Below are 17047 nucleotides of genomic sequence, written 5' to 3'. Positions count from 1 at the left end.
TAGGGCGAGGAATCAGAATATGATATTTGTTTTTAATGAAAATATTTAGAACTATATCAATATGGGGACTACATCTTCATCAAAAATGTTAAATACTATTTAACATGTTCAATAAAGTTTTTGATTGAGCCAAACAACATTTCATAACCATCAAACCCAATCAATTCCAAAGGAACAATACATTTAAGTTAAAAATAATAAGAAATAAACTTCTTGTTGAAGATTCTTTGGATCATTATCATTAGATGACTGTTTGTCAATTGATTGACCTGTTGATCCATAAAAACCAGTTTTATGGTCTAGTATAAATTTTTTCAAATTAGGCCTCTGATGTAAGCAGTCTTTTTACAGACCTAGCAGTCTTTTTACAGAATTAGGTAAACATACTGTTGTTTGCCTAGTTCAACAAATTTTGTAGATCAACAAGAGTAATCAGTTACAATTATACTGTTTCTATTATTTAAGTAATTAGTCACATTATCAAGTAATTAGTCACAATACCTCTGCTTCAACAAGGAGAATACAGTTTATGCCCAGCTTCAACAAGGAGGATATAGTTTACAGCCTGCTTTAATGAAGAGAACACAGCTTACAGCTTGCTTCAACAAGAAGAATTCAGTTTACAGCCTGCTTTAATTGCACACAAATGAATCTGATTATATAAATCTTTATACAGTCCACAATCAAGTATCAGAGCTAGAGCTTTTCTGATGACTAAGGCACAATACAAGAGTTTGGCTCATTATATGTTGATAACTGTAAAACATCTTTATCAGCATATAGTAGTTCTGTAGATGAAAAATGAAGCATCAGTTGGTAGAATCAGTTCGTGTTGTAGCCAGATATATGTATATATATATATATATATATATATATATATATATATATATATATATATATATATATATATATATATATATAAATATATATATATATATATATATATATATATATATATATATGTATATATATATATATATATATATATATATATATATATATATATATATATATATATATATGTATATATATATATATTATAGAAAAAAATTTTAGTATCAAAAAAACAACTAGAAAAAGCTATTCAAGTACTGAGCCAAAATACGAATTTATTAATGAAGCTTTCCATATAAGATCACTCAATAAAATTGTGCTCCTAATTTGGAGACTTTTTCATGTTTAAAAACTATAAAAACAACGTCAGTTGAGAATGAAAGAGTTTTTTGTGTTTCTTAAAAATATATACTATGGAAATAACAAAAATTATAAAAAAATTAAACTAAAATAGGTTTGCTAACATGAAAAACTATAAAAAAATTCCACACATTTAACATTAGTTTTATAGTTTATAAGTTACTAATAATTCCTTTTGTGTTACACAAGGTTGGAATTTGTCATAATTTTTGTCATTACTATTGCTTATTGTCATTTTTATAAATATTTACATTACTATTATTAACTACTTTTAACTATTATTACTAATATTAATATTGTTATTATTATTATAGAAATTATTATTGTTATTATTAGTGTATTGTTTTTATAATGATAGTTATTTTTATTACTGTCATTATTGTTGTTGTTATATAATATTTATACTTTTACAGTATAACTTTTTATAATTACTACTATTATTGATATCTATATTATATTTATTGTTGTTATTATCACTATTTTTATTATTAAATTTGACAGGTGTTTACTTAAAATTAGTACTCATTACTGTTTGTAAATATCCTTGATGTAAGAACTTTTATTCAGAAATGTATTTGATTTGATTTGATATAATTTTTTATTATTTTAAAAATCCAAATTCCAAAAATTTGGGTAGGATCCAAGTTTGGGTCCAATAACTTTGCCAGAACTCACTATGCTCTCTTAATATCTGCATGAGACCACTAGACAAGTATCTGAACACAATTAATATTGAAATTTTTGGATACTCATATAATCATAAAACTCTGAAATCCTTTTAATATAATACACTAGCCCTGGAAATACTAAATGACTTAGTTACATATCTAAATGGATAAGTGATTCATTCTTATGCATTAACCAATCGAAAATAAAAATTTTAATTATGGCATCACCTAACACTCAAAAAGGTATTATAATTAAAGTTACTTTTGTCAACAAAGAATACATAAAATTAGTTTACTCTACGTTTTGGTGTTATACTCGACAATGAATTTATCTTTTCAAACACAAATAAAAAATATTTTTTATTTGTGTTGAAAGATAAAAAACTGTTACAATATAATGAGCGAAATACCTAAAATAAAACAATTCTTATCATATTTATTCTTATTGCATAAAGATTTGTGCACCTATGTGTATGTTCACTAATTTTATCACAGCTTATTTCCATTCCCTCTACAAAAGAATTAAAAGGATACTATTTAAAAAAAATCCAGTTGGTTCAAATCATTCTCTATTAAAATCATTCACTAATAAAATAACCTTGAAATACATTTTTGGAAAAGAATGTATTTCATGAAGAATGTATTTTATGAAGTTTTATTATTGTGTATTATTTATAATATATAATCAAAATTGACTTGAATAGGGAATTGCACAGTGGAATGTACATACATCGACTGATTATATATAAGAAAATAGGCAGAATATATATTTAAAAACAATATATATATATAAATATTATTTAAGCTCAATATATAAATAATAAAAATAATATTAAATACAAGTAATATTTATTACGCTAAATGTGTATTAAAGAACAACAACAATAAAATTTAAGTTTTAGAATAGGAAAGAAATGTTCTAATATTGTTTCAAAAATCTTTTACTAATATTAGTTTTAAAGAAAAGGTTTCAGTATACTGATATCATATTAGTATACTGATATCATATTAGTATACTGATATCATATTAGTATACTGATATCTGATAATAGGAAAAAGTCAATATTATATCAATTTTAATTTTTTTTTCAGTATCTCCAAATAGTTCTTGGACAACATGGAGTAGTTATAGTGATTGTTCTGCATCTTGTGATTCTGGTACTAGTTCTAGAAGTAGAATTTGTTATTCACCCGCTAATAATCTTCCAACCCAAGGCTGCATTGGAATTAATGTTGAAGTACAAACTTGTAATGAGGGAATTTGTCCAAGTAAAATTTTTCTACTTTTGTTTTAAAATAATACGTCTAGACAATATGCTTGTTCTAAAACTATGTGAAATTTATTTTACAATTTAAAAGATAATTTTGTAAATTTTTTTAATTACTTAAATTAGTTAATTATAGTTTATTTTTACTAATATTTTTATTAGAATCATGTAATGTGAACACAAATATAACATGTTCTAACATTAATCAGCCAGTTATTCTTGATGACATGTCACAAACAATGCAAGACATATACGACAAAATGTCATGGTGGTCATGGGCTGTTACAACCTCTTTATTTAAAAGTAATTTTTTTTTTGTTTTTTAAAAAACACTTTTTTTTATCATTTAATGACAAAATATGTGAAAACATTTTATGTGACAAAAAACAAACACTTTTTTATCAACATTTAAGGTGACAAAAAATTATTTTGTTTTATAATAAAAAAAAATATCTTAAAATTGTAAAATACTTTTCTACATTCAGATGCATGTATATCCTATGACAACAGTATAATATTTAAGATGCACAAAATAGTATTTTGTATTGTTTTTTTTATAACAAGTAAAGTCACTCCTTGGATCCCTTTTATAAGATAAGTACTGTACTAATATATTTTGCTCATTAGAAAAAAATAAACTTTTGTAATAAATGTCTTCATTAGTTCAAATTGTTGGGATGAAAAACTAGTTGTTTTTCATCCCAACAATTTTCTGGGGTAAAGGATAACTAGTCTTCTCAAACAATGAATAAAAATTATTTAAAAAAGTCAGTTGCCTGGCAAGTTGACCAGATATTTATTTTTAACAAGAGAGTGTTTATACTATATATAACTATTTATATCTCCAAGTATCTTTGTTGTGATTAATTTATCGAAACTTTTGAAAACTGTTTTTCTCTTGTACATACAAAATTTTTTTTTGTGGTTTTTTAAATTTTTCAAAACAGAACAAAAAGAAGCTTACTGGATTAAAATGAAACTTAAATTGTTTTTTTTTTCTAATACGTCAAGCAAAATGTTATTCATTTTTAATGGTACATATAGCAGTACAGCTTTAATTCTTAAAATTATCAGCTGCAAAACACTACAAATAGCACTGAACACATGCTTTTAACTAACTTGGATCAATCTTCTTGGTACTAGTTCAATATCACACTAAAGCCATCTGTAACTTGCAGTTCTTGTTTATTGTATGATGTTTTTTTCATACTTGTTGATAAACAGAAAACACATGTTAATTTTAAATATTGTATCCTTATAATTGATGCAATCAATAATAAGGACACAATGTTAAAACAGTATAACTTATAATAAATATTTATATTGCTATATTGGTTTTGTGATTTTGGTAAGAATACTACTACATGTAAATCTAATACTCTAGGTACAAAGGTATTAGTTTTCGAGCAAGTTGATTTGTGAGGAAATTTTTCAAAGCTATATCATATATGGTGTACCATTAATAAAAGGTAGATGCTGTATCATTGATGCCACTTACATTCTGTACTATTTATTCAACATATACATTGTATTGTTGACACATTGTACTGTACCTATGACCACTGGTTTTTAAAAAAAAAGAAAAACTTTAAATTGAAAAAAGACGTAATAAAGTAATATTTTTATACAATATTAACACATAGGTGTTTTCAAATTTCATTAAATATTTTGAAATATTTATTTATTAAATTAATTTAAAAAAGTTTATATTGTTTTGGTTTTGTAAATTTATAGGTTGCAATCCAGCAGACTATAACTATACTTTGTTAAAACTAAATGACTACATAAGTTTTGTGACAGCAACTATGGATAACATTTTTTTGGTAAGTAAAACTTCTATTTGTATTTTAAAAAAGTTTTAAGTAGTATGAAATTAGTATAAGCTCTTTTTAAGTTTAAAAAATAGCCTCTATAAATAAAATGAACTCTTTTTTTTTTTAACTTTTTTTCCTTCTTTGTTAGAAACTTAATGCTAGTAGAAAAACTAATTACATAGTTGATTAATTTCTAAATACAAGTTAAAATTAATTACTCCTATGTAATATTTTAATTACTAAGAAAAATTTTAGCTTACTGTTGTTTTTGACTTTATTAATTTTACAAGCTTATATGGATATATTATATTTTATTGGATAATAGTTTTTCCACTTATTTGAAAAACTCTGAGTATTTGCGTTTTATTTAAAACAAATTAGATAAATATAATAAAAATAATTAGATAAAAATTAATTGAAATACAGATTAATGCTTACTTCAGAAAAGATTCAGTTTCAGAGTGGTCTTTGCCTGAATAGTTTTTACAAGTGTGTGGTCAAAGTAATGTCAGCAACACACATACAATAAAAATAAAAAATTCACAGTCCTAGAAAAAGCAAAACACTTATCTTAAAATAGAAAAACAAAAAATACATTTCATCTGGTACTTGTATGGAAATTCTACAAAATCCAATATTTTAAAGATGTGTATATTTGTATGTGATATGAATATTTAAAAAAAACATAATAAATATAAAGATGAGAGTTAAATATGTGTAATAAAAGCAGTGCTAAGTTTAGCTAAGGAAATCTAAACAAATAATAATCTATAAAGAATGTATTACAACCCGTATTACAACAGTAATAATTGCTTAACATTTTTATCACTCCAGCTTCTGTATCTAAAGTGATTTCCTGCTTAGACTCTTCTACAGATTGTGGTCTGGACAACATACCTGCAGAAGTGTTCTCCAGAGTTGTCGTCTATATTTTCAAAACTATTTAACAAGTGCTTATCAGAGTCTTGTTTTCCAGTCTGCTGGAAAGCGGCATTTGTTATCCCTATTTTCAAAAATTCTGGAGAGACTTATTTAAAATCTAGGCACCCACAAGTTATCTTTTATTAAAAAATGTTTTATTCACAACTTGTAAACCAGCAGTTCTGAAAAAGACAATACAGTCTGCTTAAAAGATCTGATTTGTCTAACTACTGTCCCATGTCTAACAATCTGATTTGTCTTACTACCGTCCCATTAGTCTTCTTCCTATCATAAGCAAGGTTTTTGAATTTTGAATTAACAAACACTTAATCTCTCATCTTGAATCTAATAACTTACTTTCTGATTATCAATATGGATTTCGATCTTCCCATTCTACTGCTGATTTGTTAACAGTAATAACTGATAAGTTTTATTGTGCATTAGATAGATGTGGAGAGGCTAAGGCTCTCAACATTTCAAAAGCTTTTATAATGTTGGCATACGGGTCTTCTCCGCAAGCTCTCTTCCTACGGTGTATCTGTTAACATCTTTATGATAGTTGAATCCTTCCTTACCAATTGTAGTGTAAAAGTTGTCTTCAATGGACAGCACTCTTCTTCATATCCTGTAACTTCAGGGGTTCCTCAAGGTTCTATCCTTGGCCCTATACTTTTTTTAAATTACATTAATGATCTCACAGAAATTCTGATATCAAAGGTGACATTGTTTGCTAATGATACTATGATTTATTTTTGTCTTGATAAGTAGCCAACACCTTCTTATTGCTTGGATGGGGCATTCAAGCTTAAAAAGGATTTTACTTCTGCTACAGCATGGGGCTCTCAATAGCTGGTGAACTTTAACGCAAATAATACTCAATTTCTTCAGCTAATCTTTATCTACCTAAGTGCTTCAGCTATCTTTATTTACCTAAGTGCTCCAAAAATTCTTATTCGTCTAGTTTTTTCCCTTGAACATCAATTCTTTTGGAATTTGCTTCCTTCAACTAGTTTTCCTGATTCATATAATTTGCAATCTTTTAAGTCGTTCATTAATCATTATCTTTCTCTATAAATTTCATCTTTTCTCTTCCAGTAACTTCCAACTCTAATTGTGGTTGCTTGCAGCCTTGTTTGAAGTGAACATGTTGAAAAATAAATAAAAATAATAATAATAAAATATTACTAGAATAAATCCAATAATAAGCGACAATAATTAAGGAACAAAAAAATTATTTTTTAAAGTCTTTTAATGCAAACTACTCAAAAAATTTTCGTTCACTTGTTTTTAGTTTAGTATGATTTTTTAAATATTTGGTGACATATTTGATCGACTTTAAATTAAAACAATATAAATAATTTTAATTGAACAATTGATTCGAATTGTTGTTCTCAAATCATTTTATATGGAAGGTCATATTTAATAATAATCAATAAACATCAATAAAATTCAACAAAAGTTATTTAGTGCATATTTTAATAATAAATTCTGAAATGAAATTTTTAATCCTAATAGCCAATGATTCCAAATACATAGCTTGGAGTATCTGCAACATAAAGACACTTTGTGGGTCAGGCAATAAATATCTACAATCAATTAGCAGACTTATTTAAAATCTAGGCACCCACAAGTTATCTTTTTAAAAAAAATGTTTTATTCACAACTTGTAAACCAGCAGTTCTGAAAAAGACAATACAGTCTGCTTAAAAGACAATGCAGCCAACAACATTTACAACGCGCTTTTGGACCTTGTCTAAAAAAGAGAGGGCCTAATAGGAAGAACCAGAAAAATCGCAACAATAAAAGATTTATTCATCCGTCAATGGTATGCTTTGATTATATGCTTTTATCTGAGCAACTTTATGAAAAATACTTCAGCAAAAAAACAAGTTGAAAACTGATTTACTGAAGTTATATTATCAATGACAGTTATTAATTTGCAGGTTGAGTTTCTTACTGAAATGATATTTGAATTTCTTATGAAATCACAATTTATCCAGGAGAAGGCATTGAGGATTTTTTTCCACTGGTATGTGCTAAACAACTTATTTCTACAGCTTTTCAATTTAAAAATGACTGAACTTATTTGTGTTGCTCAATTCTTGGAATAATTATAAAAAGGCATTTATGATATAGATGATCCTTAATTGTCATCAGATCCTTTTGACATTGTTAAAAGTAAGGTGCACAAGCCACAACAGAAATATTGTGCTTTCCAAAAAATGAGGTAAAGATTATTCATAAGTAGTGCTGAATAAAATTGTTTAATATTGGAAGGTATATTTTTTCTAGAGTTGAAAAAGTTAAAATAGTTTGCAAAATTTCTTTAAATTCTCTGTGTTATGAAAATATAATAAATACTAGTTATACACAGTTTGTTATAGATAAAAAATGTTTACTTTTTGTTAATGCAACAACATTTACATTCTTATTACAAATGGAATGAGTATTCAAATTATTTGAACCATACGCTTTTTTAACAAATAAATTGTAATTCTATGCTTTTATAGAAAATCAATTTGGATGAAGAAATTAAAAGTTTAACCTTGTATTTCACTTGTCATCAAATTTAATCAAAAAGCTTGAAAACAAGTTTATAATATTTTGACATAGTAAAAAAAAAAAAAAAATCAATTTTTTAGAAAAAAGACTTTAGTCATGTTTTAAGTTATTAGAGAATTTGACTCGATCATAGATTGTACATGACACCAAACAATCAGTTGTGTAGTCTTGTTAATCAATCTAAAGTTGTCACAAAGGACTCCTTATGTGGCCTCATCAATGCACGCCAAAAGCACTAACTGGGACAGCTTTTTTGTGCAGTATGGCACTGGTAAAATTCTGATACTTTACAGTTAATTATCATCAGCTTTTACAGTCATCTACATCAACTACAGTTGATTGAATCAGACTCTCTTTGAGCATTGACATCTGTTAAACTTAGATTCAGAGCTTTATCTTTATTAAAAGGTAACAGAATATATTGCATTGCCACTAAAAGGGGAGGCATTTGCAAAAACTAAAGCCACTTAAAGCGATTTGCAAAAACTCAGGCCACTAAAAAAAAAGCATTTGCAAAAAAAAAAGTAGGTAGTTCCTATGCAGGAAACAATGTAACACAAGTTTTCCATCTATGCAAGCATAAAAGATGAGGAAAGGGTGCGAGACTGGTCAAAAGTATATTACTGCTTACTATTTTTAGGCAGAATATTTCTATTTACCCTCTTTACATAAAAGGTATTTTATAAGGCAGTAGCCAAATGCAGTTAACAACTACCATAGATGAATTTTTTTTATTAAGACATCATCTCTAGCTTTTACTCAACCAAGAACCTTAAGGCAGGGGTATTTTAAGTCAGAGTTAATAACTCCTAGTCTTTGCTTAAAAAACTAAATCCTATAAAGTAGCAGGACATATGCAGGTTGTATTGGATCAGTTGCAGGGTGGTCATGCTGTTCCTGAACTGTTCTGAAGTAGTTTAAGAGGTTACTCCTGTAAACAGTACTCTAACACATTGCTCAGGAGAATTTGAGTATACATTAAGAAAAACAAATTAGTTGTCAATTAATGTTTTATGGTCAGACAAAAAAGTTTTAAACTAACAGCTTTATGACAGTTCTATTTTAAATTTGAGACTGAAATTTGATTTTTCCACTGGTATGTGCTAAACAACTTATTTCTACAGCTTTTCAATTTAAAAATGACTGAACTTATTTGTGTTGCTCAATTCTTGGAATAATTATAAAAAGGCATTTATGATATAGATGATCCTTAATTGTCATCAGATACATTTGAAAAAATGAAATTTGATTAATAAGTATTTTTCTTTACAAGTGAAATAGCAATAAATGGTAAAAGTGAATCAGAAATTTTCTTTGTGTTTTACTTAATTTACTGACTGATTTTTATTGTGTTTTACTTAATCTACTGAGTTTTATTTGTTTTCAGTGTTTCCATTACCCGGCCAAAAATATTTACCCAGGTAATGGGTAATTTTAAATTTACCCGGATATTACCTGGATAATTTTTTCAATTAGATGTTACAGCAGCCATTAAATAACCTATAAATTTAGTCAATTTTGATTGAAAAAAACATTAGGTTTTGGAAAGAATGAAAAAGTTTTATAACTTTTATCTTTAAACTACATTTTTCTTTTTTTCAATTTTTTTGTACAACTGACACATTAATATCAATGCATCAAGGGTATCATCTCCCATCATGCATCAATCATCTCTTCAAGGGTATCATCTCCCATCATGCATCAATCATCTCTTCAAGGGTATCATCTCCCAATCTATTTCTGATTTTTGTGGTAAGATTGCTACTTTTACTTTTTGCAAACTTCATAAAATCTTCGTAGCATTTTGATAAGGCTATTCCATTGTGTTTTACAATCTAAAAATAAAGCTTTTTCTATCCAAAGGACTGAGTATTTTAAGGTTGAAGATATAAATGTTTTTATATATGTATGATATTAGTTTTATGTTTGTATATATGCTCTGCAATGTACTTTTATGTGTATGTTTTATGATTTAGAATGTCAGTAGAACAGTTTATTTTATTGCTTGTAGCAATAACTCAACAAGGCAACAAAATCTCTTAAGTTATTGTGAAATAGCTGCTCGTCAAGTTGATTTTTTAAATGTATCACTGTTTCAACTTCAAAATTATATTAAACAAGTTAATTCAACTATTCTAAATTGTAATAGTGCTGATATGTTAAACATTATTTAATCTTATATTTTTTATATAAAAAATATTAATTTCAATCTGCAGAATGGTTTGCTTGTTTCACAAAATTATAGTTAATTTTAATTTTTGTGGAGCATCTATTAGTTTTCAATCATTACTTATAAGTTTTTTTTTTTTGTCCAATCTCCTACCACGTCATTTAATTTTTTATTTATTTTTCAGGAAACATTCATGTTTTGTTTTCTATTAAACAATCATACAGCCCTGATAAATTTCTAAAAGAGTTAACAGACAACTTGAAAACTATGAACACATAAAACATTATGGCTAAATTATGCTTGAAAAATGCCATATATGGACTAATATTTGGCATACAATGGTATGTTATATAATAAGTATACAATTTGGTATATAATGTTAATACTATATAACAGAAGGTCAAAACACTAATATAACAGCATATTTTGTTAACGTTTTTTATTTTTAGTATTTTTCCTTTTTGTTTTTGTTCTTTATGTGACATTAGGTTTGTTATATCTTTATGTGACATTAGGTTTTTGTTTTTGTTCTTTATGTGACATTAGGTTTGTTATATCTTTATGTGACATTAGGTTTGTTATGTTCTTTATGTGACATTAGGTTTGTTATGTTCTTTATGTGACATTAGGTTTGTTATATATCCATGTATTTTTCTCTAAAGTAATGTCTTGGTTAATTCCAAAAATATTATATTCTTATATTCTTTCTTCTACCATTATACCACAACTTAATATCTTTTTTCTAAAATTTTGATATTCTCATGAAATATGTCACCTGAAAAAATAAAAATAAAAATGTAATCACAAGATTGATAATCATGATTAATGACAGTAGATAACAATAAATGATAACTGATAACTATAAATAAAATCTGAGATTATCAATGCAATAACATGTAATGTCTTTAATAATGTCAACTTTTGCAATTTCTTTTTGTAATAGATTTTTTTTGTGTCAAGAATTTTATTATCTAAATATAAAGAGAACTATAAATAATGTATATTAAAGCTATAACAACACATTAAATAGTTCTTCCATTTATTAAGCTTTTTTTCTTTCTTTATTTATCCGTTAGTGAACTTAACTAAAAGATAACTGAAAAAAGAGTATTGTATTAGATCATCATCAACCATGTGTAAATATTGTTTATAGTATTACTTCTTGTACAGTTTTCAACATTTTTTAGCTAATTAAATCAAAAAATTAAAAAGTCTAAATTTTAATTAATTTTAAATTACAGAATATTACTATTTTATAAGGTTTTGCTTCTTTTGAGTACCAGGTTGACATAATTTTGACATATATTTTTTCAGTTAATATTAGGGACCGGTTGAATATTCCACCGTCAGTTTGAGTCCCTAACAATATTTTTATATTAAAAAATTTTTATACCATCTTGTTTAGGGCAGATCCTTAAGTTTGATTTGTACAACCAAAAGTTTAGTTATCCTAATATCATAAACCTCTACAAAAAACAAAAAAAACATTTTCTAAAGTTTATCTATAAAAAAAGTAAAAAAATATACTCTAGAAGATTTTATAACAATGTAAAAACTTAATGAAAATTCAATATAAAATACTCCTTAAACGCATTAACAACATATTAATTAAGTCTATCTATAAATATTACTCGATAAGGCCAGCTTTCTTATATTATGTCTGATAAAGACATGCATTTTTTGCTTGTCTTTTTCATATTTCTGAACTTAATAAAAAAGATAAATGCCTAAAAAATTTTTTGATGATAAACCAAAATCATAATATGTGTCCATTATAGACAGAATGTTTATGTCTTATTCTACAACATGCTCTATGTTTAGTTTTTTTCCACAGTGCATTAACCACAATGCATTGTTCTATCTAGCTGATAAGTATACTCATGAGGGACTGTTAAACATCCCCTTAAAACCTATTCAATGAAGTCTTAAGCTTCATTTGTTAGTATAGATTCATCCTCAGCATAAACTAGTTCACCCTTACATTTTTTTTCCGGCCACCCTGCCACATAGCCAATATCAGAGCTCTCTTCAGTTTCAGAAAGACTCATATCATAAATGCATGTTTCAATAGAAGTCACATCTTTAAAACAGATTGTTGTTCTTCACATCTGTGTTCTTTTTTATTTGATTGTCCTACTTTTCTCCTGATTCTAACACTGCAGTGAATTGAGCTAAACACTTTTTAAAAGTAGAGTAAACACCAGTTGATTGTCTGTAAACAGAAAATTCTCCTTAAATTCTGTCACTTTGTAGCTCACAAAGCAAAACATAATCAAAAACATTTGAAAACAAATGCTTGCAGACCCTTCAGTGTTTTGCACAAGGGCTTTTTTGATATCATGGGTGATACTGAATTCGTTTGGGTCCATGCCCTGATTTCATAGATTTAAGTAGTTTTAAAAAAGAATTTTGGTAATCGAGATTTATTAGAGATAATAGCCAAATTCTTTAATTTATAGTTAGAAAATATTAATAAGTATGTCAATTTAGTGGAAATTAATAAATTTTTAAGATTTGCATACAAATATTAAGGTAATTTTGTATTTTTATACGATTGAAATGTCAGCAACTCCATACCGGTTCGAACCTTTTAAAAAAAGACAAAAAAAGCTGTCTGGATAAAAGAAACAAAATAGTTGACAGTTGTATCAGCTATGAAAATTTGAATTTTGATATTGCTAAAACATCAAAGTTAAGCTGTTTAAGTGTTGGCACTACTCAATGCAACTAAGGCATAGAACAAACAAACTTGTAAAAAAAAAAAGCCGATAATTTTAAACAAATGCTATTGGTTGTTAGTGGCAAACCAAACAACTTTTTATTTATTGGTTTTTAATTTATGCAAACAAAGAATTTGTAAATAATGGCAAAATATGAAGCATCTGTTAGTTTTGCATGAGATATACCCATATAATAATAAATATATCTTGAAGTATTTTTTTGACATAACTTATGAACCTAATTACAAATTAATACATTTGTGTTGGTATATTTATAAAAAATATGCTTTTTTTAAAAGCAGTTGGAATGAATTATGTAATATATATTTCATTTTGCATTTTGCTAACAACAAAAAATATTTATCTTAATACATTACTGAAGCCATAATTGCTATTTCTATCGAATTAGTGTTCAAAGATATAATTGTTTTTATAACAATAAGTTAAATGTAACTTATGTTACTTTTAAATTATTGTTATAAAATAAAATAAACCAAATGTCAATTAACTCTTACTACTAATATAAAAACGAAATGAGTATGAAAATCAAAGTAACTTGTTTATAAAGTTTACCGCCTCTGTTTTTTAATTGTTTACGCAATTATTTTTTCAAGATGGCCAAATAAGTCCCGAGTATTTCAAAAAATGATACTAAATACAGAAAACAGTTTTTTGAATGTGGCTAAAAGTTATGATTATTTATGCAAAAACGACTTTGGTAGAAAAATAACACTACCATAGTTTATCTGAATCTAATGTGACATTGTTAAACATACTCATTTAGGTGTGGTATTGAAAATAATAACTTCAATTTTCATGAAAAAACTGTTTTTCATGAATAATTCTCCCAAATAATGTCTGATTATAAATTTCAAGTTACATTCATTGAAAACAAACACCAATACATGCTTTTATGAAAAAATTAAATCCTTCGACTTATCCATAGCCAAGCCCCAAGGTACTTTTTCACAAGGAAAATTTTTCCCACTTTAAAACATCTAGGAGACTTCGATTTTCCAATTACAAACATTGAAAGTCTTTCTCCTTTAACATTACCTGAGGCCATCCCAGTCAGGCAAACTTTACTATGCTTGCCTCCTATGCACTTTTCATTTTTTAAATGTAAACTTTTGTCAGGCAAACATTGGTAGAAAAGACTGAATTCATCAGCATTAAAAATATTCTCAAGTGGGTATCGAGAGAGAATTGTAGGCAGTGTGGTTTCAAGCCATGGAGCAATCATCTGATCGTTAACAGACTTTGCCTCTCCAGTAATGGTTTTGAAAGATATACCATATCTACAAAAAAAAATTATAATTGTTTTGACGTAACTTATACGTGCGATACGTACGTTTAAATTTAACTTCGAGGTCTTTGCAAGTTTCCAGTATGTCTAATTCTGGAAAATATTTACTTTATTTTTTTAAAGCTGTAGAATAATCATATATTGTTAAGTAATTAATCATAAAAATTGGAGAGAATAAAATAAGAAATTAATTTACTTTTTCTTAAATTTGTCTAGCCATCCATCCGAAGCTTAAAAATTTTCGAAGCTCTCTTTCGCAAAATATAAAGCTTTATATAAACTCTTTTGCAAAATATAAAGCTTTTTCTTTTACCAGCAAACCACTGATTGGGACATTATCAGCTCTCATTTGTTTGAACCATTTAAGTACAGCTTTGTTGACTTGATAATACGTATCAACTTTCACCCATTTAGCCAAATTTCCTTGACGAAAAGCATCAAAGATTTTGTCTTTATTCTTTTCCCAGGTTGATAGAGTGTTTGGTGGAATATCAAAGATTTTCGAAACCTCTTTATTTGTTTTTTCTTTCTCCAATTCCAGTAGAGCTTCATATTTCAGCTTTAAATTGTTTTCTTTATGCAGTCTTTTTGATGCCATGATTTTTTTTAAATGGAAAGAAATAATTCATGCTAATTGTTTAACAAAAAATCAAAACATTCGAAATTTGAAAAAAGATTTCGATGGTTAACTAGCTTTTTATACGACAAAAATTTAAAAAGTTCGATTTACAGAGAGAATCTTACCCACAGATCTGAAAAATCCATTCAAATTGTAGAGGTTTTCGAATTATAGAGATTCCAATAATAAAAAAATAAAACAAATTTTTCCTAAGCGCATTTCAAGGTGACTTTATATTTAGTCGAATTATAGAGGTTTTCGAAATAAGGAGATTCGAATTAGAGAGATTGTACTGTAGTAATAATAATAGACATTAACTTTTTTGTACATAATGTAAAGTAAAAAAAAAGTTTTTTTTTTTAAAGATTATCAATGCATAACAGAGCATAAAAGTTTTTTGACTGGTTTCATTGAACCATATCCGTTATGGATATCAATGGCCAGTCTGAATGACAGGGAAGGAGCTTGGATGCCAGATTCATTTAAAGACTCTAATAAGTATTTATATATATAAGTTTGTTGTTAAAAATTTTATTTTACTAAATAAATTTGTTTTTATTAACCAAATTTTTTTTTTACTTAAATTTGAGTAAATTTTTCCGTTTCTTGCGCAGAACATTTAGATATGTCGCTTATCATCAATTTACATGGTTAACCTACTGCATAATTATTATTACTACTGCATAATTATTATTACTGCATAATGCAGGTATAATTGAAAAGTTCTACCGGCATGTGTTGTTTCAGCATTTAGAGCCAGGTTTCCAGATGATAATGGAATTTACATGAATTTCTATGGTGAAAACCAAGGTGCTTTAGGAATATCTGAAGTTGAAGAGGCATGGAAATACATTGAAGGGTTTAAATTTTAAAATTGAAAACAATGGCTATTTTCATAGCCACAAACTTTTAAAAATGTTATTTGCACTAACATCTTTGTTTAATAATATAAATAAATATACATACATACATATTTAGGAAATATGTATATTTACAGCCAGGGGCTATATAGACCGTTTTCGACAGTGCCAATTGTATTAGGGTGACGCCCAAATTCAAACTTAAGGACATTTTGTTTTTGTTTTTTTTGCTGTAAACTTCCTTTACTTGAAAACGGATTGCTTTCTTTGTCTTCATAACTAAATAGCATATTTTTTTTTTGTTTTGTTCTTGATTACAATATTTGTTAAAAAATAAGATGAATTTTTTATAGAAAATTAAAAGTTAAACCGCGTTCAAAAAAAATACCAAATATCAAATAATAAACAAAATATCCAATAACAAATAGTAAGTAATTAGTTAATAATACCAAGAATGCAAAGAATCTGTAACAAGATTAGGGGTAATGTTGCTCAAAACCGCTAAAAAACACCCCTTTAAAATCTTTAATTATTAATTAATAATTATAATTATTTACAATAGTTATTTAACTTTAAAAATAGAATAAAATGAACAATACATGTTTTATAGAATAAATTTTATTAAATATATCTCACTTGAGTAAATAAGTATTTTGAGAATATATGTAATCCGATGAAAGGTTTAGCAAATAAGCGGTTGTCCATAAGAACTTACACCTGAATTTCAACCCTTCTTCCTCCTTTCCCCATTTCACATTTTGCTATAGTTTTTTTGAGTACCCTCCATCTCCCTAAAACTATCTACGCTCTGAACCAACCTACCCAACATTTTATGATATTTTTTTACATTGATGTCTCCGTACTTTTTAATTGACCCCCTGCCCTCCATCTCGTATACGCCCTTTGCAGACCCCCACTCCCCCACACAAGCGTACATAATTTATA

At 26.7% G+C, this 17047-nt stretch overlaps 1 protein-coding gene across 1 annotated transcript in view; it reads left to right on the top strand.

Annotated features, from left to right (window-relative positions):
- The first annotated feature begins 2080 nt into the window (after positions 1-2080).
- Positions 2081-17047, top strand: part of LOC136082576 (uncharacterized) — a 32982-nt gene continuing 18015 nt past the window's right edge. Inside the window, exons 1-4 of the mRNA XM_065801988.1 lie at positions 2081-2105; positions 2955-3131; positions 3293-3433; positions 4865-4953. Of these exons, the coding sequence (XP_065658060.1) occupies positions 2081-2105; positions 2955-3131; positions 3293-3433; positions 4865-4953 (432 nt within the window). The remainder of the gene's footprint in view (positions 2106-2954; positions 3132-3292; positions 3434-4864; positions 4954-17047) is intronic.

This window comes from Hydra vulgaris, chromosome 07, assembly GCF_038396675.1.
Source record: "Hydra vulgaris chromosome 07, alternate assembly HydraT2T_AEP".
Lineage (NCBI taxonomy): Eukaryota > Metazoa > Cnidaria > Hydrozoa > Anthoathecata > Hydridae > Hydra > Hydra vulgaris.
This window is presented reverse-complemented; position numbering and strand designations above follow the sequence as displayed.